This window comes from Beauveria bassiana (genome assembly GCF_000280675.1).
Source record: "Beauveria bassiana ARSEF 2860 unplaced genomic scaffold BBA_S00006, whole genome shotgun sequence".
Lineage (NCBI taxonomy): Eukaryota > Fungi > Ascomycota > Sordariomycetes > Hypocreales > Cordycipitaceae > Beauveria > Beauveria bassiana.
This window is the reverse complement of record NW_007930841.1, coordinates 203,069-229,622: the sequence shown is the minus strand read 5'-3', so window position 1 is coordinate 229,622 and position 26,554 is coordinate 203,069. Positions and strand designations below refer to the sequence as shown.

General features: G+C 51.8%; 6 protein-coding genes across 6 annotated transcripts; 4 read left to right on the top strand and 2 right to left on the bottom strand.

Moving 5' to 3' along the window:
• Window positions 1-317: 317 nt before the first annotated feature.
• On the top strand, window positions 318-1,475 carry BBA_02822 (Cytochrome P450 CYP504E5; the record flags this gene model as incomplete). The annotated part of the gene is made up of 5 exons (XM_008597919.1): window positions 318-413; window positions 486-595; window positions 660-1,138; window positions 1,205-1,341; window positions 1,407-1,475. The coding sequence occupies 5 exons, from the start codon at window positions 318-320 to the stop codon at window positions 1,473-1,475; spliced, it is 891 nt and encodes a 296-aa protein (XP_008596141.1).
• A 287-nt stretch (window positions 1,476-1,762) lies between these two features.
• Window positions 1,763-3,508, top strand: BBA_02821 (amidase-like protein; the record flags this gene model as incomplete). The annotated part of the gene is made up of 2 exons (XM_008597918.1): window positions 1,763-1,794; window positions 1,852-3,508. The coding sequence occupies 2 exons, from the start codon at window positions 1,763-1,765 to the stop codon at window positions 3,506-3,508; spliced, it is 1,689 nt and encodes a 562-aa protein (XP_008596140.1).
• Window positions 3,509-3,562: 54 nt separating this feature from the next.
• BBA_02820 (homoserine O-acetyltransferase) lies at window positions 3,563-4,594 on the bottom strand (the record flags this gene model as incomplete). Its single annotated transcript, XM_008597917.1, has 1 exon — window positions 3,563-4,594. The coding sequence occupies one exon, from the start codon at window positions 4,592-4,594 to the stop codon at window positions 3,563-3,565; it is 1,032 nt and encodes a 343-aa protein (XP_008596139.1).
• A 739-nt stretch (window positions 4,595-5,333) lies between these two features.
• On the top strand, window positions 5,334-5,789 carry BBA_02819 (endoribonuclease L-PSP; the record flags this gene model as incomplete). The annotated part of the gene is made up of 1 exon (XM_008597916.1): window positions 5,334-5,789. One exon carries the CDS (start codon window positions 5,334-5,336, stop codon window positions 5,787-5,789), a length of 456 nt encoding a protein of 151 aa, XP_008596138.1.
• Window positions 5,790-6,462: 673 nt separating this feature from the next.
• Window positions 6,463-8,995, top strand: BBA_02818 (uncharacterized protein; the record flags this gene model as incomplete). The annotated part of the gene is made up of 3 exons (XM_008597915.1): window positions 6,463-6,551; window positions 6,630-7,728; window positions 8,288-8,995. 3 exons carry the CDS (start codon window positions 6,463-6,465, stop codon window positions 8,993-8,995), a joined length of 1,896 nt encoding a protein of 631 aa, XP_008596137.1.
• A 1,812-nt stretch (window positions 8,996-10,807) lies between these two features.
• BBA_02817 (copper fist DNA binding domain-containing protein) lies at window positions 10,808-12,346 on the bottom strand (the record flags this gene model as incomplete). The annotated part of the gene is made up of 3 exons (XM_008597914.1): window positions 10,808-11,841; window positions 11,892-12,215; window positions 12,271-12,346. The coding sequence occupies 3 exons, from the start codon at window positions 12,344-12,346 to the stop codon at window positions 10,808-10,810; spliced, it is 1,434 nt and encodes a 477-aa protein (XP_008596136.1).
• Between the last annotated feature and the right edge of the window lie 14,208 nt (window positions 12,347-26,554).

Here is a 26,554-nt window from a genome sequence, read left to right as displayed (position 1 = left end):
ACGTCATCAAGAGGGCCATTCGCGACCTCTGGAATGCCCCCCCCCCCCCCCCAAACCGTAATGTGATATTACATTTTTGGAATATTTTACCAGATTCTCCCGCTTCTCTTGATGATGGAAGAGCAAGAATACCCCACTGATGAGTCAAGCTCCGCCCCAGAAGCGAGTGCCTCATGTTGTCGGAAGTTCCGACGAGTTGCATCCCGTCGCTGCCAATGGTGGATCGGTTGAGCTATTGCATTGATATACTGCCAGCTCTTGACTGTTTGGAGCAGAGATGTCGACTGTCATCCATCTCACTTCCCACATCGTCAAACATGACTAGCTTTGCATCACAGAACCTATTCTCAGTCAAGGGCTACGTGGCCGTCGTCACGGGAGGACGCAGTGGCATTGGTTACATGATCTCCAGGGTACGTTGGCCTTTTTTGTTGGCCCCCCGAAAATGCCGGGCTCACACGCATTTTGATTTACATGGGATATAGGGACTCGTCGCCAATGGTGCAAAAGTGTACATTGTGGACATTGGGCCCCTGGATGAACAGCTCGTGCTGTTGAATGAGCTCGGCAAGGAAGCTGGCGGCACGGCCCACGGGTATAAGTTTTTGTCAATGGGCGCTTACATTGCTTTCAATACACTGACGAATCTCCCCCCACAGCATGAGATGCGACGTCTCTGATAAAGATGAGATTTCGAAGCTACTGGCTTACATCAGTGAGCGGGAGGACCACGTCGACATGTTGGTCTCCAATGCTGGTATCAGGAGAGATCCCCCACGGGCGTGCAACGTTTTGAAGGCGCCCTTGTCTGAGCTACAAGCGTCTCTGTGGTCCTCGCATCCGTCAGACTGGGTCGATACCTTCAAAGTCAACACTACGGCTCACTACTTCCTGACTGTGGCGTTCCTCAAGCTGTTGGACGCCGCCGCCCAGCGTGATCTGGGTGACGGCCGCGTAGGTCGGAGCGAGGGCCGCGGAATGGTGCTCCTGATGAGCTCATGCGCAAGCATGCACAATGCGACAAATGTTGATCTGACTAGCTACGCGACGAGCAAGGCCGCTACCGATCATCTGGTCAAGTTGCTGGCGGCAAAGCTTAGTCGCTTCTACATTCGAGTTGTGGGCATGAACCCTGGCTGTAAGTTGCCTTTTTTTTCTCTGCATTGCGAGAATCATGACGAAATGGCAAAACTGATTGATACAGTCGTACCGAGTAATATGAATAAGATTGGACAGGAGGACAATATATTTAGTAACTTGTTCGACAAGGTACCGGCCAAGAGAGCTGGTGACGAGCAAGACATGATTGGCACAGTCCTGTTTTTAGCCAGCCGGGCAGGGGTAAGTCATTCTTGGAGAAACATATTGTCTGCCCTTGAGGATATCAATCTTACATTTCATCGCAGGCATATGTTGACGGAGTCAATATCTGCGTCGATGGTGGTCGTGTTCTGGTCGCCAATGGCCAGGAATAATTAAGGGATACATCACTCTACGTTGGCCACCAGATAATAAAAGATGAATTCACGCAGATCTAATCCTGCCATACCCAATCGCCATGTTCAAATGCATAAATAGTAATATCGGCAGTTTCCATAAAAACGTCTGTGTCTCTGTTGTCGGGGGTGCCGACGAGTCGCAATACCCAGATCTACCACTTATTATATGAGAGGGACGGCGCTATTCCTTGCCCATTCATCGACGACTGGATATTCAAGTGCGTACTTGATGGCATAGACTCACTACACCAGCTAGCGACAAAATGTCCATTGTAAGTCTTTCCGACGACGTAAAGTAAGTGCTTTTAATCATGTCGCAAAGCTCCATGGCATCCTGCTAAGCAAGCTCGAGGTCCAATCTCAACATCGAGGACATTCAAGTATTAGCAAGCCGGCTGAACGCGACTTTGATTGAAGAGAAGGATGCTCAAGATTATCTCACTGTCCTGAGGTCCTTCGAGGCCATTATGGGTACGATTGAGAATGCATCCGACTACGTGCCAACGGAACTACGACCCCAGGCCTCGACAAGCCCTCGCACCTGCTGGAGACCGAAAACGCAGGACAACCCGTGTAATGCCTGGAGCCACAGGTGCCATATTCCATCTCCGTCACCGACTACCGACTTACTTGCCGGGCGCACCGTGGCCATCAAGGACAACATCTCAGTGGCGGGGTTGCCGACGACTCTGGGCGTACCTGCGACTCTCTTCTCCAATGCTTCTCATCCCGTTTCAGATGTCGATAGTTCCGTAGTATCGCGCATACTGGATGCCGGTGCCATCATCAAAGGAACCTCGACCTGTGAAAGCTTTTGCGCCTCGCCCCTGTCCTTTACATCGGCAAGTGGTCTGGTCCACAACCCGCACTTGCGCAACTACACCTCGGGCGGGAGCAGCAGCGGGTCGGCCGTCTTGGTCGCCTCGCATGCGCTGAAATCGAAGCGAAGCGGTGCCTGGGGCGAAACTGTTGAGCTGGCTGTCGGCAGCGACCAGGCCGGATCGGTGCGCATCCCCGCGTCGTATTGCGGCATCTACGGCCTCAAGCCTACCTTTGGCCTCGTTCCCTATACCGGAGCCGTTTCAATGACGCCCATGATTGACCATCTTGGGCCCATGGGTAACACGTTGGAGGACGTTGCTGCTCTTCTCGAGGTCATGGCCGGTTATGACGGATTCGACCCTCGTATGAGCCCAGAAACGCCTCTGCCGTCACAAACGACGCCGTATCTGAGCATCCTATCGACGCTCCGGCACGAAATCTCATCCTCTCCAAGACCCGGTAAGGATTTCAGGGTTGGGCTTTTGGAAGAATCCTTCTTGTTGGCCGGAGTATCGGATCAAGTCAGGATGACTGTCACGCGCACAGCAAGAGACTCCTTCAAGGCTATGGGTGCCACTGTCGTGGGTGTATCCGTCCCCATGCACCTGCAAGGACCAGCTATATGGACCGCGGCAACGAGACCATCCATGTCCTCTCATCTCTTCCAAGGGCTTCCCTCGGGTCACCTTTCGTACCTGCCAGGTCACGTACGCCTGCACTGGCCACCGTCACAGTCGACGCTGGACACGTTAAAGGCCAACAACCCCGCGGTTGTCAACATTTTGCTGAGCGAACTCTTTGCCCGAAACATGAACACGCAGGGCCTGGAAGCTAAAGCGCATCGCAAGGTATTTGAGCTCCGAGCGGCATACGATGACGCCTTGGCGCACGTCGACGTCCTCGTTACGCCCTGCGCCCCAACAGTCGCCATGCCGCACCCGGAAGCGGACACGTCGATCCTGGAACGCCTCAAGGTGGGAGTCGGTGTCACGAGCAACACATGCCCGTTGAACATTACCGGGCATCCTGCCATGAACGTGCCGTGTGGCTTTGGTAGGGATGCTCGCCAGCCAGACGTACCATTGCCCATTGGAATGCAGATCGTGGGGCGGAGATGGGCGGACGACCAGGTGATTCGGGCGGCGGCTCTATTTGAACATGGGCAGCATCTATTTGAGAAGAATTAATGGTGCTGGGCAATGTAGCAATCTCTTGACATTAATACTACTGAGTAGAGCAAACTATTGTTGACCTGCAAGGAACCTGCCTATTTGTACATCCATCCAAGCCATGTCTGCCAGATCGACTCCAAGCCCGGCTAAATGACCCCATATTGATGGTATAACCTGGAGGGTCGCGCGTGGAATCATGTGTGATTCCTTTTCGGATGCTTCCCACCGAAAGTACTGATCAGTGCGGCATGGCATAAGCAACACACGCGCCTGAATCAATGAACAAGCTTGGCGTAAAGACACCTGCTCGCCCTCGCTCTGCAAAATCTTTGTAATGTCGCCATGCTGCCATGTACGAATCTTGGATAGCAAATCATCGGGATGCCAGTCATGGTAGTTTGTGCCAGCGACCTCACGATCCCAGTCGCTCAAGGTCTCGTAGCCAAGCGACTTGTACATTTCCTGATCAAACCACTCGGCGCTGGTCAACCACGCAGAGTATGCTTTTCCAAAAGCCCGCAATCCATGCAGCAATGGTTTCTTCTCTGTCGCCTGCGCTGCTGCTGCCGGCGCCGGCGCCGTGCCCGGCTTATAGTCGCACGAGTTCTCCAGTGCAGACTTGGGCCCCTCCAGAAACTGGTAGTTGTGACGGCTGCTTCGGGCCGATGAGCATATAATGACGGCATTGAGAACCGCTTCCGGATACATGAGCGTCCAGTGATATGCGCACTGGCCGCCCATGGAGAAGCCGAGGACAAGGTCCAGCTTGGCGGCGATCCGTAGGCGGTAGAGAAGAAGATGGCGCTGCGCCCGCACGCAGTCTCGGTAATCAAACATATCTGGGGGGTTGGCCATGTTTGACGGACTAGAGGACTCGCCATTTCCAAATAGAGCCGCGACTATGACTCTGTAGTCTTTCAACGCGCCATCAGAAAAGGTCGGGGTTGAGTGAAGACGACCGCGAAAGCATGACAGCACCAGAGCGGTCTTGTCGGAAGTTGGATTGATATCGAGGTAGGCTACCTTGACTGAAGCCGCGGGAGAGCCATCTTGGAATTGGAAATTGTCAATCTGATGATATTGAATCGGATGAAGACGCATCATGTGTGCTGGTGGCGACAGCGCGCACCTGGTGTATAGAATGTCTGGGGTTTAACCAAGCCAAGGTGATTCATGTGCGTACAATATAACTAGTCCGATTAAGTGTACATGTATGAGCTCTAACTACAATAAGCGCGCCTCGATCCCACGCAGCTGAAGCGTGATCGGGGTGTCCGACTACATATCTACAACCCGGCTTTGGAGAAGATGCTCAACCTCACAAGCGCCTGTCTACACTCGGCAATGCACTCTATTATGTACTTCTGCTTTGATTGCGTCATTTTAAGAATTTAGACTAGATAGTACAAGTAATCTGATGCATAAACGTGTACCAATTTTGGGTTGTTGCTATATGTCGTTAGCAGCCACCACGGACCTTGAGGACACGAAGCACCAGTCAAACGACATCTACGATACCGCATCATGGAACTCGGCTTGGATGTTATCAAGGTCGGCTGATCCGCCTACCTAGGACTTATCCAAGGGCGATTCACCAACACAGGCTGTGAGCTGGTGTCGGGCAGGCCGGCCTTGCGCCGTCGGCCGCACCGCCTACACCCCCGCCTTATCTTCGGACTAGACCCGGAAGAAAGGGACAGGTCGGAGCATAAATCAAGACATAGATAACGTTGCAACAGTGACAATTGCCATAGGAAGAAGCATTGTACATCTTGGACAGTTCTGATTGTTTCGACTCGGTACACACACACACACACTTTGTGCTCTCTATTCCTTCAAGATGTCTCCCAACGGTGACGCATTCCTCCTCAAGCCGGACGCTCCCGAGGGCGCTACCCGATTCCCGCAAGCCCGCTTCGCACCAGCCACTTCTCATCGCACCCTCTACGTTTCTGGCACCGCCTGCGTCACCCCCGACGGCCACTGGCCCGGCGTCACTGACAATGCAGACGGCACGCGCACTCTAGACGTCGGCATCCAAACCGCGGCCGTTCTCCAAAACATTGACAACATCATCAAGGGCGCGACCAACGGCAAGGGCGGCGTCCAGAACCTCGTCGACTCGGTGGTCTACGTCTTGGATATGAAGACGCACTATGCTGGCATGAACGAGGAGTGGAACAAGGTCTTTACAACGCGCGCGTCGGCCCCGGCACGGGCTACTATTGCGGTCAAGGAGCTGCCGGACCCGCGCATGGTTGTAGAGATTAAGGCGACTGCTGTAGTTGAGGCATAAATAAGACTGGAACCGATGATGCGAGAGTAAAAGTAGTGTAGTGTTATTACAATGCCATTTTTTGTAATAGGTTGCAATATTGGTTGGGCTTGTATGAGGCTTGGTGGCTTTCCACTAGTTGATAATAATAAGTCCAAGTAACGACTGGGCTTGAGGGGTTGGCAAGAAACGGCGCACTACAGTCTACAGCCTCATGAACCTCTAAATTTAGGCCGATTAGTTCCTTTGTGGCGTAGGCGCTACCCCGCGATCCCATGGGGGTCTTGGCGGCCGGAGGAAACCCGGGGATGCAAAGGGTCGGGATGTGTCGTCATATTTATCCTGCTGGAGAGCGAGCACGTTGTGTCCTAGCGCCGGCTTCAGTCCTCCTCCTATTCACACCTCGTCTCCTCGTCTCCAACGGCTGCTGCCATTTGTCTATTCCTATTTTCCTCCCCTCTCTCTGACCTGCTTGTAGTTTGACTCTTGGCGACATACTTTGTCAATGGTGTTGGAAACCCTATATGCACGCGCCGGGGCGTCATGTGCCCGGTGTCACAAGCGGAAGAAGAAGTGCGACAGAACATTGCCCTTGTGCAGGAACTGCCATTCGGCACGCGTGCGGTGCAGCTTCCAAGATGACCAAGGCGAAACTGCCTCTTATCCTATAGAGTGAGTGCAAGATATTACGATCATGGCAGACTTTTGGGTCTCACGGGATGCCCACGGGAGGGGAGGGACGGACACAAAACGACAGCGGCGCAGAACCTCGGGTTTCCCTCTGTTTTTGCACTCTACGCTCTCCGGCTGCAAACAACCCCCCCCCCCCCCAACGCGAATTCACAACTAATTTGCCAGCAGCTATGTCCGCCGTCTAGAACAGAGACTTCAGACACTAGAGAACTCTGTCAGTGCCGACTCCAGATGTATACTACAGGACCCCCGGCCGCCTGATGTTGCCCTGATAGCGCGTAACCCCAACGACTTTCAGCTACGAGGCGACACGGACCTGAACCACCCGTCCGAGGCCATGGCTGAAGAGGGCCATTTCCGTACAGAAGCAAAGGCCATGGGAAATCCCCATGACTATCAGCTTGGCGACGCGAGTCTAAGCCACCAGTCAGAAGCCATGGTTGAAGATGATATGGGACGCACCACCCAAGTCAACACCACGATTGACCCCAATGACTGTCAGCTAGGCGACGCGAGTCTGAATCATCAGCCAGAAGCAATGGTTCAAGACGATTTCCGCACTAATGCAAACGTCAACTCGGTAGCTGTAGATCCTTGTCCTCAGCAGTACCAGCAAACGAGTCACGACAAGGCACCGCAGGCGCCCGCAAATTTTGTCGAGGAGCTTCGGAATTTGTCCCTGGAAGCTACCGCCGAACGGCATCTCGGATCCACGTCTGGTCTCTCGTTTGCCAAGCTCACCCAGTCGGTGCTGCGGCGACTGACGCCGGACAAGGCGGACTTTGTCTTTATCAATTACCAAGAAAACACGGCCAATGCTTCACTGTTTGATCTGGATTCACCATCTGACGTTTTTGGTGAATCTGTATTGCAAGGCTTGAGTGAGTCTGTATCCGCACATCCCGTTCTCTTTGGCGACCTCTTTCTCGCCGATTTCACGGAATCGGATAGCAGCGCCCTGAGCGCAGTGGCCCTGCCGAGCGACCAACGCCACATACGTCGGCTCGTCAACTTTTACTTTGCGCATTCTCACACACTATACCCCATACTCAGACGGTCCGACGTCATGCGGACACTGGACAAGATTAGTGGGAATCCGCACAAGCTGGACGACCAACCGCCTCTCGAGGTGTTTCGCCTCTGGATGGTACTCGCCATCGGATCAACAGCGTACTCGTCCATCTCACTAACAGAAGAGTCCGAGTCTCGCTTGTACTTTAGCAAGGCTTTGCAGTACTCGGAGCTGTCTCTGGGGGCTGATGACATGGTGAGCTGACAGGCCATAGCTCTTGCTCCTTCCCCCCCCCTGGATTGACTAACCAGGTGTTCTGGACAAAGTCTGCGCTTGAAGTGATTATACTCCAGGTTTCATACTCTTTCTTCAATCAACTAGGCCCCAGTACGTTTTAACGGCACTACCATTGGCTCCAAACTCCCTTAGACTTACTAAACTGATGTGTGTGTGTGTGTGTGTGTGTCACCTAGATACATGGTTTCTCGTAGGAACGGCAGCTCGGCTGGCGCTAGGCATGGGCCTGCATACAAAGTCAACATACGTCAAACTGTCCACCGAGGCGGCTGAAAGATGCAAGCGCGTCTTCTTTTCTATTTACATGATGGATCGGCAAGTAAAAAAAAAACATGCACCATCTACCCGCGTGGAGTTTTGAATTTGCTAAGTGTTGGCGCGATTAGCGTTGTATCTGTGGCATTGGGCCGGCCGTTTGCCATCCATGACAACGACATTGATGTCGAGGTAAGCTTTGGCTGTGCGGAAAAAAAAAAAAAAAAAAAAGAAACAAGAATTAATTTCTTTCTTGTGCTAGGATTTCTCAGCCATAGATGACGATGAAGATTGCGCTGATGGTACCCCACAAGACGTAGGACAGCCGTCTACTCTTGTGGCGCCTCTGCATATTCTCGCCTTGCGCAGAATCGCAAGCAAAATCTCGAGAGAGATTTACTCGGTCGGCAAGGCGGGCGCATACATGACGGAAGAGCAGCGCGAGGAGACGCTGTCCCGCCTCCACCAGGAACTGCTCGAGTGGCGCCGCAACCTGCCGTTCCCGCTGCCTGATTTCGAGGACAAGGTCCCTCATCTGACGACGACGTGGTACGACTTTAACTATTACACCCATCTCGCCATGATCTATCGCCCGTCGCCGCTGTGCCCTGTCCTGAATGTCAAGCGAATCAAGATTCTCGAGAATGCAGCGTGCATGTCGATCCGGCAAGCCTACAGCATGCATCAACAAGGGCGGCTGGCGTACAACTGGCTTAATTTTCTAGCCTTGTTCACGTCGACGATATCGCTCGTGTACGCCGTCACTGCGCAGCCAAAAGACTTGCCTACCGTCCTGTCCGAGACTAGGGTGATTGAAGACCTGGATCTTGTGCTCAATCTGTTTGGTACCCTTGGCATAAAGTTTTTGGCAGCTACCAAGATTCGGGACATGATCCAGGAAATCTCAACAAGATACAAATCCATTCTGGCTGAACACAGTCAGTACCGGGGATCATCCGGCCTTGTGTAACTGTGTTTTGGTACACGGGTTAAGTACAGGTGCAAGTATCTATCTACATTGAAAAAAAGAAAATCAACAACACCCTTGTAAGGGGAATGGGGTTTTTACTTGAAAGGTAACTCTATTCTTCACCCATATAACTGATCAACGCCGACCTGATACTACCTAGGTAAGGCTAACAATACTTACTAATTTAGACATGTAATTCATCAGTGTAATAATTGATTAGCAATTTATTTCATCTATATCTAAGCCCAGCTTTTATTTACTGAATTACATCCGCGAGGGTTGAGCATGTTTTCATCTAAGAGCTGCCTTTGACTAAAATAATGGTATAATTAGCTCCCTACCTAGGCTGGAGCTCCCTAAATTGTTTGTGGCTCCCTGCTTGGCGCATCTACAAACAGGTGTGCCCGCCGCCCGAAGATGGAACTCAGCACACTAACACATAGACTCTACATGTATTCTTCTTTTTTCTTCCCTCGAGTGAAGGACTGGTAGTTTTAAACAATCAAGCTGTAAGGAAGAGAAAAAGACTACTTTACTTGTGTTGGAAATTCGCCCTCAGGTAAAGAGAGGCGCAAGCCAGGCGCAGGGCGCAGGCGAGCATCATCACAACAGCTCATCATCAGGTTGCCATCTGTCCCGACTTCTTCCTTGATCATCCCCGCACCGATCCTCCTTTGCCAACCTGGGCCAAGCCTTGCCAGCCACGAAAAAGAGGAACGGGGATGGTCACGTATGCCAAGTGACGAAAAAAAAAAAAAAAAAATCGTTGCACATGCCCAACCTGGTGTGTTAGCCCGCGTTAATCCGTCTGCAAGGATCTACTTGATGTGGCTTCAATAATCTGGTATAGGTGTGCCGACGCTCTCCTAGCGTTTTGTGTAGTGTATTGAAAGCGAATAGAAATATTGCAAGTGATTTTTTTTCCCCGTCCAGTCTATTCATCATCTGTCGCTGCCCAATCCCAAAGGGGTATATACTGTAGACTTGTTTTCGCCGTCAAGTCTGCATGTCAAAGCTCAAATCAAACAGCCTCGAAAATAAGATAAAAACACCAAGTAAAAAGAGAAAAAGCAGGCATCAAAGGAAAGGTGATTCTTGCCAGAATCTGTCTATCGAAAAGAAAAGAGTAACGCCCATTCCATATCGGCATATATGCGCACCATCTTCCTCCTGCCACGACCCAAGATGTCCGAGACAGCCCCGAGCAACCTGCCAAGGCAGATTCACAATAGGCCATCATTCCAAATCTAGAGATCGCAAGCTGAGAAAATGGCCTTCATAAGTTTTGCAGCCGTGCCAAACGCCTCCTGTAGCCCATTTTTTTTTTAAAACCAGCCCAAACTCTTCGTGCGTCTTGCGCACCAGGGTCTATAGTGTAAAACAGAAAGCAAAGGGAAGAAAAAAGGAGTCATAGGTGTGAGCAGCCGAGTATTGCAGGAAGCAGCACTCGAGAGGAAGGAAGCAAAAAAGTACAAAGTAGCTAAGACGATCTCGCCTATAACGACTCTGCATAGCAAGTAGCAACAGCGAAAGAGGCCCAAACTCTTTAATACCGTTGTGTTCCTCCTCATACCTCATGAGCTCGTTGACAATTGTGCCCGGACCAAAAACAACAACAAACGTAGCCACACCACATGATGAATTGCCAAAATGTATCCCAAGTGGTCCTTCTAGAGATTCTCATTTATCCCATCAAAAACGCCTGTAGTGGAAAAAAAAACAGTCACGACGCCGTACCCTGTAAACCAGTGCCAGTGGAGAAAACAAAGACAAAATTCAAGTCAATCATGGCCATGCAGATGAGAAACGAGACTACATCTGCCAAAAGTTGTTTGCTGTTGCAGCACCGAGCGGATCAGGGCTTTCATCAACAGTGGCAATGCCATCATTGTAGTTGGGCATCCAGAATGCGGGATCCTCCTCGACAAGAGAAACGCCAGAACCAGCCATGGCAGCTGTGTCGGCGTTCTTGTAGAAGCTTTCGTAGTCGATGCTAGACAGATCAGCAGCACCAGCCGTCATGACATTCTGCCGAAGGAAGCCGTTGCCACCGAAGCCGTCCATGTCGTCGCCACCTGGCAAAAGATCTTCAACTTCAGAGACATCACCCGAGGTGGACGTGGTGTTGGCGAGGTTGGGGAGCTGCTCAGAGCCGCTGCCAAACTCAAAGAGTCCGTTGAAGCTGCGACCACCAGTCTGGCTATAGCTCGAAGGGGCAAAGTTGTCGGTGCGGCTGTCGCTGAACTCGTAGTGGCTCCAATCAACCGAGGCAGCCGAGAGACCAGCGCTGTACATGGGGCCATCGTGGTCAAAGCCGGAGCCAAAGAGGTCAAAGGAGCCGTTGTTCGCATAGGCGGCGTTGTCGATCCTGGAGAGATCAAGAGGTGGCAGATTGGCAGCGCTGAGGGGAAAAGGAGCGCCAGACATGAGGGGCGAGGCGGTTTCCGACTTGACGCGGCGTTCACGGGCGGCGACACACTTGGGAGTGTTGCGCACATCCGGGTTGTGAGTGAAGCTGAGGCCCTCGACGCCGGCACCGAGGCTGCTAGCGCTGTTGGCCGAGTTGACGCGGTTGAGCTGGTAGGGATTGCACTTTTGGGCAGCACGGTTGTGCTTGGCTGTGGGCTTGTGGTGGCCGTTTTCATCAAAGCAAAGACCGCCGTCGGAGTGAATGGTATTGGCGCGACGTCTGGGTCTGACGGGAGGCTTGGGGCGACTGGCGGCCAGAGCAGAAGCGTGAATGTCGACTATTTCTTGTTCCGAGTCGGATTCGTGAACGGTGTCGAGGCTTGGCTCCTTCTTGAGGGCGCAGGTGCAGCGACCACCGTGGTTGCAACAGCACGTCTCTGACGCGGGGGAGAGAACGAGTTAGACCCAAAAGGGTTGCGAGACGCACGACGAGAGGGTTCAAGGGGCTCACCAGTGTGTCCTTCGACGGTAGGCTGCAGGTGAGTGCACTTGCTCGTCTTCTCACCACAGTCGCACTTGATGTGGGCGGCGCGAGACTTGCGCATGGAACGGCAGTGGGCACACTGAGAGACGGGACGACCCTTTTTGTTGATGTGCTGAAGAGGGCGATCTGCGAGAGGGGAGAGGGAGTCAGAGACAAGCTGCAGAGCAAGAGACAAACAACGGCATAATCGACTGGATGAGGCCATCGCGGTGGGCGTGGTAGTGGGCGTGCGGTGGGCGGCAGTGGGCGTGGGGTTGGGAGCCGTCGCTGTCCGTCGCTGTAGGGGAGCGTGGCAGGGCCTGGGACACCGCTGAAGACTCACCCGAATGCTGGCAGTTGCTGACACGGTGCCCGCGCACGCATGCCTCGCAGGCGTACTTTTCGCCGTCAACTATCATTGCGAGAGAATGTATATAATCTGCTGCGGGCAGAAGCGAGGCAGGAACCAGTCCAGAGAAAGAGATAGAGCGACAGGAAAGAAGGAAGAAGATTGTGGGATTTTTCTTTGGGAAGAATAATAAGAGAAAGTAAAAGCTTGGGGTGGAGGAAGAAGATGGAGAGTCAGTCTGTGGCAGGTGGGTGTCTGTCGAGTGGTCCAGTCTCGGGGCCAGAGGTGTGTGTGTGCGAGTGTGTGAGTGGCCGGACGGCCAGCGGAGGCAGAAAGCAGAGGCGGGAAGACAAGTGGGCTCAAGCTTGGCCGTGGACTTTTTTTGGTGCGGCCTGTTCGGGGCGTTCGGGGTCAAGGTGTGTGTGTGGTTGATGAATGGTCACAGAGGTAGGCAAGTACCTTGGTAGCATGAGCCAGTGGCCCTTTGACCCAGGTAGTATTACCAGGTACACCACTGTAGGTAATAATAGCTGTAGAATAAGGTAGCTTCGCAACTACCTTGGTTACCTCGTTTCTGACTGCATGTATGTAGGCCAACTGGGTACCGACGTAGAGGTCGACTACCTAGGTAGTAGAGGGTGGTATTATCACTCTCGCGGTTACGACAACGGCAACGACGGGCGACAAAGGACGAGCGTGTCAGAGACTGAGAGGTCAGAGTGGCGGGCGGGTCGAATGAGCAGCTCGCCCCAGGGAAGGGTCCGTTTGTGCGGGCGGGTTCCAGGCTTGCCGCTGCAAAGGGAACAACTCTACCAGTATTACTCCGTAACTTACCTACCTTACCTGGGTGTGCTGGGCAGGTGGAGGAGGGGCGGCGCAACCGAGACTTGGTGCAAGGACAAGAGTATCAAGGTCGGGAAAGAGGGGAAACGACGCAAAAAATTGGTTAAGCCGGTAGATGGAAAAGTTTTTGCCGCATTGCTGATGGTATGGCTGTCTGTAAATAGGTGGTGGTGGCACGGTGCAGGTGAGTAAATACTGATTTACTGGTTGCTCAGACAGTCGTAACAAGCAGGAAGCAGGCAGGCAAGTAGGGTGTGTCAAGGCTGGAGGCCGGTGGGTGGCATGCAGGATTCGATGCAGTCCTGGCAGCCATGCAGACGCAGGCAGGGTGCCTACCTCTCTGGGTAACAAGCTACCTTGACATTATTCCAAGCTAGTCAGGTATTAGCGAACTGGTTCAGCCTCTAGAATAAGAAATATCCACTTGGTTTTAATCAATCGCAGAGAACGTCGCATTACTGATTCTCTACCAAGTCCTTGTCAAGCATGACCAAGTACCTGGTCTTGACCCTCATGAGAGTACCAATCAACGCCACCAAGATTACCTACAAGATGGCAACAGCGCCTCGTCTGACGATTCACAAAAGACACAACTGAGCATGGTCCTTTTTACTATAACTAGTACTTCCGATGCACAACAGGTAAAAGTGTACGGCTAGTACGGGTGGGACGGGGTCAAGGTCAGTGGCGGGCCCGCTTTGCCCTGTGTGCTCCAGCAGCGATTCTAGGTAGCGGTTGCTGGTCGCTGAGAGCTTGAGAAGCACGAGAGGGTCTGCTGGGCGAGCGCTGGCTGCTTGGCTGTTTGGCTGCTCCAGACGGCACCTTCAGTCCTTCACTGAAGAGTGGATGCCGTGGGCGTGTCAGTGGGTTTGCTGCCCCGTGGGCATGCGCCCTCGGCCCCCAGACCCAGTGGGCAACATTCAGTCTCCAACGACCAAGGGGGGAGGGGCTGACAGGGGCCGAGGAGATGGGAGCACCGCTGTATTATTAGAGCTGTGCCGCAGATGCCCCAGCACCACACAGAGGCCATGATGATGATGATGATGATGATGATGATACTTGCACTCATGATGCTGATAATGTGGGATACAGAATGCGGGATGGCCCTCGGTCCGACAGGAGGCAGGTACTGTACCTGCTACCTAGGTAGTGAAGCAATAGAGGAGGTTTTTGGGTCATCCTTGCAAGAAGTCAGTCAGTCTGGAATTCAAACGGTCAAGGACAAATCCCAAAGACAGAAAAGAGCCAAGTCTGCCCACCAATTTTGTTTCCCCCCTTCTTTCTTGCTCTGCTGTGCTAACCAAAAATAACACAATGTTCACAGCCTCTCTCTTCTCTCTCAGCTTCGCCTCATCAGCATCAGCAATACCTACTGTAATAAATGACCACAAAAAAGAGGACTGGAGTGGACCACCTCTTGCTCCTCGGAGTCCTCTCCCAGTAAAAGCCCCCCCTTTCCGGTGGGGCATGGCTCGCCTGCACGACGCCTTTCCGCCTTTGGTTAGGTGCCTGAGGGTCTGCCTGAGGTACTCATACCCTCACTGCCTCTGTCTCTCTCTCTCTGCCGCGCCCTGGTTGCCTGCCACGCCTGCCTCACACGCTCTCTGCACGATGCAAGCCATCGTGCGGTCAGTTACTTCACATCAACTTGAAGACATCCCTGCAAGCCAAAGCCAATTCGCTGATATCCTGCCTTTTCAAGTCGCAACAAAGTGTTCATCTGGCTGTCGGGGTCTTCTCTCTGATTCTCTGATGCTCCAGCTGAGTCTCAGTGTGGGTGCTTGGGTGCGTGAGCTCCTTGCCGGCAGAAAGTACAAGCAAAAACGGCCCTCAGGGTCCATCTATTGTATCCCAACGACAAGCGTCTGACAAAATCTTGGCGACGACTATTATCTTTTACTCAGCTCCATGACGGCTTCAATTGTTGCAGCAACTTTAACCATCGACAAGGCGGCGCCGTCCGCGCCCAGCGAATCACTTCGGACTTTTCTCTTCTAGCCTCGCCACCTGCCTCCTTTGCCTGCCCACCACCAATAGCTGGCCGCCTACGATGGCGAAAACCTCCGACGCAGTATCGGAATGTCGCTCGGTAGCGGACGGTACTATGAGCGGCCTGGCTCGGCCTTCTTCCAACCTGGGCTCCGCCAAGTTACATGCTGGTACATTGTATTAGACTTGCCGACCAGTCCAGCTTTCTCTCAATCTTACTCCGGCTTGCCACACCACGACTACTCCGCCCATCCGCCCACCCAGCAACAAGAGAGACAGTCGTGGGCCCTTTTTCTTCACAGACTTGGCTTCGCCTGTCCGTTGCTGCAACTGGTGCTGCTGCTGGTCCGCCAATGTCGTCAGCGTGCAGATGTCGGCTCGCTCAATACGGGCCCTCTCCGGCTCCTCTTTCACTACACTGTCAGAATATATTGATTGACCCGAGTCTCAAACGCCACGACTAATCCGCCCGCCCTAAAAGGAAACTCGAAGAGAAAGCCAGAGACCATTTGGCTTTTCAACACAAGCCAGGATTCGTATAACCTAATCAGCGGCGACCATCGCAGCAAAGAGCCGAGTGCTGCAATCTTTCGGACGTTCTGCCAGTATTTACAGTCGGTCTGTTGTAAAGGCATAAATCCATACCTTCCCTGTCGCCTCGTACGGACCCCGCGGCGTAGACTGCCTCTCTTGACCACGCACAAGACACACATGCTCCGAGCCAGGGTCCTGTCTCTAACCCAGCGCCATATTTACAGTCAATATTGGTGACCAGTCAATACATGGATAAAAATGGACGACGAAATGCATCTCGCCAATCCGTGCCCCGGCCACCCGCTCACGAACGTCGCATCCACGCGGGCGAGGCTCGCGCTAACATGAACACAGCAGCTGCCATTGTCGTGCAGTAGCCTCGCAACAGGTCTTGCCGAATGACGATGAGACACAGGTAACATTGAGTGATCTGCAGCCTTTGTGAAGAGACTCTTTCGAAAGCCTTCTGTAGCCCGCATCGGGTGGCTGGGGATGCATGATGCTTGGGGCTCTTTTTGCGACATGGGCTCGCTAAAATAACCGGAAACAACACCATTGCTATGAGGCCACTGGCGACACCCACTATTTAGCAAACCGCTTCAACCAAATAGCCAGAACAAGCATAGCCAGAAATACAGTGGCTCACGAGTGGATGATGTTGGTCCTCGAAGTCGTCACCCAGCCAAACCTGTTTTACCATGGCCCCAGAAGCAACATGCTGGATGAGTTCCCGAGAACGAAAGGCTGGAAGAAAGGGCTACTGGCCTCGTGCACCCTCGAATCATGAACACAGACAGCAGCCATGTACCGTCTGTGCTGCCACTGTTGTGTGGTGTCTGTTGGCGGGACGGATCAACGGAACCTGTTTTCTGTCTTGATTTAATTGATTAGCCGCTTTCTACTCCTTTTTCCTCCGGCCCCAAGAGGTAGTCGAGGTGGTAGTTTCGCGAAATTCCCCGATCCCGCACTTGCCGACATGTCGCTTCACCAGGTGGCATCATCGCCTGCCGTACCAGTATTTGACTGCTCGAAGGAGACGCTCCGGTTCGACGTTTTAGGCTTGACTTTCTCCTCTGCTGGGCTGCCCAGCCATCTGCTGCAACACGGATTAGCCCTCTTGGACATCCCTTGTTCCCCCATCCGTTCACCTGTTACGTACCTCGATCCGGCAGCCCACTTACAACTCTTTCTCCACCACGACGAAACCAATCACCAATCAGTCTGTGTAGCCCTCCTACCCTTCCTTTCTTCTTTGATGGAAGAGGAAAATTCGTGATGCTTTGATGAAGAGAAGTCTCATTGTTCATTCCTGTCGTTGAACTCTACTTCTCCGTCGACGCCGGCCGCTTTTTTTTTTTTTTTTTTGGATTTGAATCATCGTCTCGTGTCGGTGCCCAGTCAATACTTTCATCTCGTGCCGCAGTCGCCCATGGCCCAAAACATTCCCGAGAAACCCGTAACGCGGCTCGTTTGCGACTTGGGCCTTGTTACCAGACTGTCAGAGCCTGCCATTGTTGCCGCTGTTTCGCGTTGGGGGAAATGCGACGAAAAAATTCTCCGTACCCAGCTACGACTGCATAGCAGCACCACAGGCGCGTAGCGAAACTAAACATGAAATCAGCAATAATCCATTGATGGTTGGCTGCCCTGAAAAGCGGCTCACACTTGGCCGGCTCAAAGTTTAGCAGAATCGCCAAGTCTCAAGTGGCCGGGTTTGCAGTACGACTATTACATTGCGCAGCATGACGACGGCGGCGGCGGTACCACATGCCGCATAGCGTTGATTCATGCAGTTCGACAGACGAATGCAGGCGACGTGTATGATTTTCTGGCTCCTCCCGAGTCATCATGCTCTTCCTCCACGATCAGCCCTGTCCACGAGACTCTTGACTGTGTCCTCCGCCCGCCCCTGCAAGCGAAAAAAGTGCAGTTGCAATTGATCCGTTGCTGGCCACCGAGCACGCCATTCCTCTTGGCGGCGCGCGGCAGCCAGCGAAGCCTGGCATACTTTTTTCTCCATGCCCCTCGCCCGCTGCCACCTGCAACTCTACGCTAAAGTTACCCCTCTTGTTTGCCCTCTTGCCCTCGAGAACTTCCCCTCCACACACAGTCCCAATACGCGGGCACCATTAATTTATTAGTTAGGTAAAGCCGTGAAAGTGCTCAGGGTTCGAATTTTTGATTATGAGGTGACTACCATGATGTTACAAGCATTCACTGCGAACTGGTAGATGACACTAATTCACCTACCTCATCAGCTGCAGGCCTCTGACGGTGCAGTCATCTCCAGCTCGACAGCTTAACTGAATTTACGCGACCAGCCAGAGAGTTCACCGACGCGTTGTCCAATTAGTCTCCAGTTTCAATTTTCTACCAAGCTCCACTAATCAGTATGTACATACATGCCCATTTTGATGTGACAGGTACGGAAAATATCATCAAACTCCACAATACTTCAACGTTGCCCGTTCCCCAACTCAGCAGAGTGACACACGTACCAGTGTGGCACAAGACGTCCATGCAGTTGCACCGATGCTACAATGAGTGAATGGCTCTTGTGCGATGAAAGAATAGATGAGGCCGTGTGGCTCTACATACACGCACCTCGTCATCTGGTGAGCCCTTGAATAATGCGACGTGCCACAGGAATTCTGTCATCTCCATCAATCCAGGCCCCCGCGTAAGACCTTACCTGAGAAAGCCAAGGCCGTCATCGTCCATTTTCATGGAGAGAGAGCTTGGAGGGGTCGCCTAGAATCCCCGCCGTGAGATGACTGGCACACTGAATAACTTACAGTCCATGCCGTTACGCTGGGGCCTCTAAGCAGACAGACCCCTTGTTTCTTTGTCGCCAAGCCTTGCCTGTGAGACAAGTGAGCTTATTGCCCATGCAGGATCGCTAATTTATTACCGTCCGATGACGATTTACAGGTAACATTTGCAAAAATTCTACAGGGAGCCCTGTCTAGCTAGTCCTCAGCAGTGATTTTTTTTCTTTCTCTTCAGCCGTCTCTTCTCCGCGCGGGTAATACAAACACTATAATAAGCCCAACGCCCAATACATAAGCTGGCAAACTAGCTGGTAATTGGCTGATAAGAGTCTCAATCCTCACTGTCACGCATCATCATCATCATCCAGTCTGCGTCGTCCTCGATTGATTGCTTTCGCGCAAAAGAAGTCTGCACAGGCCTCATGGCGAATTTTACTAGTTCATTACTGGAAAGGATACCCTCGCATGAAAGCTGTGTGCGAGGATCATGAGTAAGACAACAGGGGGAGAACTCAAAACATGGAGGAGACCCTTGCAGATGCGAATAAAAGGCAAGTATCATGGTACTTGAGATGGATACGCATCGATGGATGGTCTTGGCAGCAAGTTGCATCGTTCAGTCCCAGGATTGACAATCTATCCCGATTTATGGACCCGGTCTTGTCTGGTCTTGTCTGGTCTTGTCTGGTCTTGTCAGAGACCATTTCAGCAAAGGAGGACTGTTGGCTACATGGACATCCCGCTCTTGTTTACTGTAGAAAGCACTTAATTGCCCCACGAATGATTCAAATCCCAGCGTGCAGGGAAACCGCGTTGCTGTGATTCGACAACGGACATGCTGGTATCTGGCTTCAACGCCGATCCAACACATCGACGTGGGCCACGGCTTCTATTATTAGCCTTTGTCTATATATACGACAACGCTGATTTGCGTCTTTGACTAAATTCAATTTGTTCCTCGATACCGCCGCTGACTTGCATGTGCCTGGTCATGCAGATAGTAAGTAATACGTGAGGATTCTCATAAGCGTATTATAACCTTGACAACCCCCTTCTGCACAGAGCTGCCTCGTGCTAGAGCCTGACGCATTGTACCCATGTTCACGCTGAGGCCGGGCCGTGTTTCCTGAACACGTTTACGATTCAAGACAGTCCCATGCCGGAGTCGCTCGGGCATTTCTTCTACGATTCAGAATCATTGACAGGACAACCCGGATGATGTCTCGGAGCTTACCATGCCAATGGATTGGATGCGACCCCTGCTGGTTCACGGATGTCTTGTCATATCTGATATTCATAGCCAATCCACGAACGAGCATTCAAAGCAACACCGCCGCATGGGTCTGGGCGCTGCAGATTCAAGGCGCAACACATGGACGCCAAGCTTTCGTCGGACAGTAACCGTACGAATACATGCACCAGACTTGCTCACAAGCAAATCCATCGCCATAGGCTTTACTGAAGCAACCCAAACCAGCCAACCGATCATACCGGCCCGAGGCTAGGGCGGCAAAGGCGCTAGCGTGCAGAAATCTCTTTCTCATCTGTATTGCAAGTTCTGGTCGCGAATTTGTCTTCAGCCGCCCATCCACTATCCCGCCATATCGCATGTGCGGAATCACTGCTGCTCGGCTGATTGCGGAAACAGCCACATATCGTTACTGCATCGCAGTTGCTCATCCTGGAGCAAATGGGGTACAGCATTACTCGCTCGTCCATCAGTCCCATACACACCCCAGATTGTTTCTCCAGAATCAGTGAGAGGCGCAATGAGCATCCAGGATTTCGTATGTCTTGTGCACGAGCCTCTTACCTCAATCTTGGCTGATCCGATTGATACAAAAGGGCACTCGCTCATGGCAACCGCAGTGGTCAAATGCCATCCTCCCTCGTGTATGAATCGCCAATTCTCGACAAATGCACATCTGTATCAAAGTCCTTGGGACCATCGTCGAATGGTTGCGGGGCTCATTGTTCCCAGTACTTGGAACAACTTGGTGGTCCGTTTTCAATGTCTCAGCAGCCCGGTCGAAAATGGATCGGAAATTGTCAAGAGCCCCGTCGAATGATTGGGGCATCGAGACTCCCTGACACGACCTAGTCCACGTTTGGAGAGAGGGTTGTTCCACACTCTACGAAGTAAAGTTGACAGGCACACAGAGTGCTGACACGACGATTGCATGCAAAGGCAGTGTAGAATTCTAGGCGCAGCGGCCTCAAGCTGGCGCACATCCTCATTGGTGGCCGCCATCATTAGCCAAGTTCAACCAGTATGGAGTTGTGGCGCATTTCGAATGAAATACCAGACACCTCGTACAAGGTTTCCCAGCAGGGATCTTCGATGCCGATATGCAGTCGCAATACGGAGTACAGCGCCAGGTTCATATTTGCAGGGCATTAATTTGTGCTTGTGCCAGGACCCGTGTTGCCGTCTCATACGTAGTGATTGGATGGCAGCAGCTAGAAACACTCGTCGTCGTAGAATTAGTTAGCGACAAACTTCTCCAGTCAAGACGACATGTTGTCTTTTGTTGGGACAAGTGACAGAATTTTTAGACCCGGCGTGTTATGCGATACCGGCGTCTCAGAGTGATGAAAAAATTCCACAGCAGAGCGTTTTGCAGGCGCTGGACTAACGTTTTACAGCATCGCTGCAGCATCAGAAATTTGTGAACCGGGTTCTTGTGGATATTGTGGCGGCGCTGCAAGTTGGCTGGTTGCATTCTTGTAGCTTGGCCCGATCAGGCCAGCCTGTTGTCGGTACTTGATCAGAGAGCTTCGGCCCGTCTTTTCTGATTGACAGGTGGTGTTTCATTGCCCTTGGGACCCAGTAGCAGGGAATCAAGCATTGGTTCGCTTCAAACCGGGGGCTTGGAGCTGGAATTGGCTGATGGGGGGTGGTAAGTTCCGTCGAACGTTGGCAGATGGGCGGGGCCCGCAACACTCTAATGCTGGATGGATGATATCAATGCTTCCTTCCCCAAGGAGACGCTCGGCGTTCATCATCGTCCTGAGTAAAGTGCGGCGGGCCAAGTGGTATTATTATGATGTTTGCCAAGGGCCCATCATGGCGCCCCCTCGTGTAAGAACTGAACTGCCGCAAGATGAATTTGCGTATGGATAGCGGATGGATGACGCTCTACTCGGAGCATTCCTGATTGGAGACTCGGAGATGAGTCGCTCGCATTTTTCTGCTTGATTCGTATTGATGAGATAGAAATTCATCTTGGTCTTTCGTTCTGTTTGTTTGCATCATCTTGGTTGCAAGTTGCAGAGTAGGGCAGGTGCTGTTCCCCACTGTCTTACACTAGCAACTAAATACGGTAGCAAATTAGCTGGCCACTAGTTACATAGCTCGCCAACCCTTATCGTTATCTGTAGACGCATGCACGGCATGCTGCGCTACGAATAGAAGTCGACATTTGGAAAAACTTTTTCCTTTGCCTCCGCGGTCGGGGCATGCGTGCTGTCTTCCACACTACTAACTTGTAGTTTCATTTATTTAGTTACTAGTTTGCCATCTATGAGGATGGATCTACCACACGGGTCTGCTGGGCGGAGCTGCCGTTCAGAGTTTGAACTGCTCGAGGCTCCTTTCGTCCTCACCGCGACTCCGTTGCTACCGCTAGAAGCCGGGCCGAGAGACCGGCTTGTCGGCTAGGGACCATTGTACTGCTCAGGCGGAACCTGGGCAGGCCGCGATGCTTCCTGCTCGTGGCATGAGATGGATATAGCACAAGGAGACGCACGAATCTTGGCCATATTTCAGGCCATGGCTCTCCAGGGCGGAAAAAACGGCATAGCTGTCGAGGCGAAGCATGCAAGTATGCGGAAAAGTACCCTGGCCGCATTTGATGTAAATGCAGTGACTGTGACTTTGCCAGCTTCCGTATCGGGACCTTGTGCTTTGACATGGTATCGGCATTCTCTGCGAGTTCCTCCATTGGCTTGGATGTATTCGCTCTGGCGTAGTTAAATTTCGACTCGCTACTGATAATTTGACTCGAGATGGCTTAACATCTGCGACGAGTTGAGCGTTGGTTGTATTTACATGACGTTATCGACGTCATCGCTTTGCCAAAGTGACTACAGTGAGCCCCTACCCTCTTACGGGCTCATTCTCACTCACGTCAAGATCGAAACGGTTTCGGTCGAGACGGAGAGCAAGATATGTAAAGTACATCGTTTTATCTGACGAATATTCTTGCTACTGCCGAAGACTTTACGTATTCCTACATGTATTAGTCTACTACCAATGCGCTGGCAGTGATGTCCCGCGGGTCTGATGTGACAGCCTTCATGTATACCTTTGTAACAGTGAGATGATGACTAAAGCATTATCGAACTGCTCTACTCAGGCGCGTCGCAAATGGTATGCATGTCTTCAACCGCTTTGACGACGACATGGAGCGTCGTACCCCACGTCAACCGAGTCGACAGCTTCGGTCCAACTCTAAAGACGCCAGGTACTTCGGATCGTCGGATAGTGATTAAAGAAGTGAGAGCCTAGAGGAACCCATGGCAAGGCGGGACCTACCAAGCTAGGATATAGTACGACTAGTTTTGAAAATGTTGACAGCTTGATGAACAACCTTGTCCTTGTCTGCAGTGGCAGTGACAGTATCGTCGTCGCCCTGTCATAAGCTTTTAGGTCTGGTAAACAGATCCAAGTGTCAAAGACAATCAGCAAACTCAATTATACGAAAAGAAAGTAGAAAGGAATTTCTGAGGCAGCTCACCCCCGCAGACGCATCGATACCAGTGACGCAGAGGGAACATATTTTGACGCACTGCTGCTCTAGCCAGTCTCAGCAACTTTATAAGATGCACTCGAATCGAATAACAAGGAATATATCGACAAGTACTGGCACTGCCTTGATATCGTGTCTGGCAGATCATTGCGGCTGACGTCCTCGTCGCCACCTGGTGTATTTAGATGCTGAGAGTTGGGCTGCTAGGCTTGAAGTAATGCCAGCTTGTGTACAGAATGAGAACAGACTGAAAGTAACGAAATTATGGCATTTTGAAGACCTCAAGCCAGCGCAAATAGCCAAGCCCAAGCATCACCGCCACACGCGTCCCTGAGCACAGAAACCTGGTGAACCCAGGCTTCGGAACCCAGAGATCCTGCGCAAAGACAACAAAGCCTCTCTGAGCATCAGTAGAGTATCATACGGCGAGAAGAAGAAAGTTTAGAACGCTGTCTTACCTTGGAAGACTTTTTTTAGACGGTGCAGTAGAGTTGGCGCTCAATAGATGTATTAATAGAGGTAGCAATCGAGAGCATCGCAGCGTTACGAAGCATATTAAGGCTGCATAATCTAGAGAGATACTTTTTTCAAGATAAGACAAATTCTGTCGTGGAAGACTACCAAGAGGATACGTTACTCAACCCAAGTGACCTTCGCTAGACCAACCGGTGCTGGCGAATCAACCCTTCATCGGGAGCGGCACGCCTTTTGCGCCATGGCAAATCGCAAATTTTGAGCAAACGAGCTTCAAGCGCCCCGTTGTGACCCTGTTTAGAATATAATAATTTCTACATCCACGACGCAAGCCAAGATTACCCATCGCGACGATACCAACTCGGCAATGCAACCGATGGCCGGTGAATTTTTGCCCAGTATAGCCACACTGCATCGTGTCAAAGCTAGAATGAAGAGAAAAAGGCTGATTGTCATCACTGGCTTCATTTAAGATGGACTTGCGCTGTCATCTGTGACTGCTCTATACTACCAGTCTTGAGTGTGCACCGTTTTGGCTATGCCGAGAGCTGATGCGCTCACGACGAGGCTGAGGAGGAACGACGGGGCCACTCATCGAGGAAACAGATGCTAAATTGAGTTGCTGTTATAGCCGCCACGCTCGCTACTCAAATAGGGCTTAAAATACCGCATGACTGCGTAACAGCTTGATGGCCGCACAGCGGAGAAGTAGTGTGTGAGGCTATGGCTCTCTTGAACTATCTCGTTTCTCTGACTGTAGATAATGCTGCCATACCTTATATTGTATGTGTCTTGTACCTTATCTATATTTTTAGGGCAACAGCAAGGCACCTGCAACATGGTAAAGTTCTTGACGCTTGCCTTGTATACATATGCCAAGAGGTCGGCCAAGTGATGACAACGTGCTCTACAAGCTAGTTTGCGCGAGGAAATTATTAGTAACTTGCTTGAACGGAATAGCAAAGCTCAGGCGATCCCGTGTGTAATAAGACCATGCCACAAAGAACAGCGCATCGGCCAGAATTCGAACTACGGCTATCATGCTCATTCAATGGACCCCAAGCAGTCCTTCTACAAATCAGAATGCAAGAGTCGTGTCAACGCATACTTATCTAGTATACGCTTCTGAGCTCACGAATTCTATGGCCCATGCGCTCTTGTCACGTTTAGCTTTGAAGCAGGAAGCCAGTTCAGGTTTTCGGGAGGTCAAGAGCGCGATTATTGAGGCAGGATAGCGAGACAGTAAGAAAGGAAAAACATGAGAAAATATGGTAGGAACACGAAGAGAAAAATGTCTACAAAACTGCATTGTTAGATGGCTGGGATGGCGGATTCCATAAAAGCCAACCTATGCTGGCGCCAGCTGTTCACGTTGTACTCCACGCGCAATGTGTCGAATGGGAATGAAGCAGTTATGTGACCGAGGCCGCATGACGGCTGGAGTATAGTGAAATGCCGAGTGTCCTTCGTTTCTACGATGGTGATGAAGGAAGTATAAAATGTGAGTAGGATTTAGTGTAATTCGAAGCATGCGTCGCCCTGGTTGGTAACTTTTCGAGGTGCACGGACTGTCGACGTCGAGGAGGGCGCTACGGAGAACCAAAGCGAGGGGGGTTGAGACCAAAGACAGAGGGAAGCGACAGGGACTCGAATGCGTCGTTGGTGGTGTAATTAAGTGATGCATACACGTTAGGTTGCATGGAGCGTGTTGCGTTCTGTTGCATATGTCGTAGAAAGAAATATCGGGCTGGCAGCGACGAGGCAACTGATGCGTGTCGTTGCTAAAGATTTTTAGAACGGATGAGGAAGTCGAGCGATGATTTGTATCGGTACCAGGGTGAAAAGAAATGTAGATGAACGACAAGGTCGAGCGGTGAATTGTATCGGTAGGAGTGATGATAATAAAAGATGAAAATTCGAGCTACGTAGCCGAGTTGTTGATGGGATTGGCTGCTGGAATCAAAATTTGACGTGATGGGGCGGGGACTCATTTATAGCAGGTGGGCTGGGCCGCCTGGAAGAGGATCGACAAGCCGGAGCATCTGCACCGGGCATTTGTGGAGACGGAGCTGAGGGATCTGGTTACAGAGGTCAGTGACATGTGGTGCACCACACATTAATTGTGTTCTTCCTTGGGTGGGGCAGAGAACAAGGGCAAAAAGCTGGACATAGAACAAGTCAATAATACATGAAATAAAAAAAGCATCATGTGGTTGTCAGGCCTGCATTTATTAAGACTGCAGGGAAAGATGGCGTCGAAAACGGCAGGGTATGCCGGTAATATGATACATCCATCCCTAGGTACATGGTAGGCGAGGAGGCGGCATGACCGACCCCACCTTCCCGTCCTAAGTTCTCTAACTTCTCTGGACATGCGTGCGTCTAGACCTGCTAGACCGGACAAAGAGAGCCAAGGGCAAAAGCCAGCTTCAAGATCGAGGCTCTTGGCTGGTGGCGCGCATTTCCATACGGGCATTGTGCATTGTGGTACTCGACACCTTGGTCATGCAGCTACCAGCGCGGCACTGTTACTACCAACGCCACATGCCAAACGGCATCATCTCCTCATCTCGTCGCTTATCCATCTTCCCCCTCGCCTCGCCATCTTCATGTGTCCCGCTTCATACCAGCTCCTGCCAACGCGTCGCCTAAGAAACTAGCAACTACCTAGGTAGCCGTCTTTTCATTCTTTGCCGGGGCCCGCGCCTTGGCTGACCGTGCTAGCCGTCTCCGCCGTATACGACCTATGCGCTAGTTGGCACACCACGCTCGCTTGCCTTGCCACCCCCCACCTGCGCCTACTCAGCAGCACGCTTTTGATCACCGATTCCAGGCCTTCGATTACTTTTCTCCTTGCATGCCTCTTCGCTACTCGTCGCTGTTAGCCTCGTTGTGCCGAGTCGGCCTCTTCTCAGA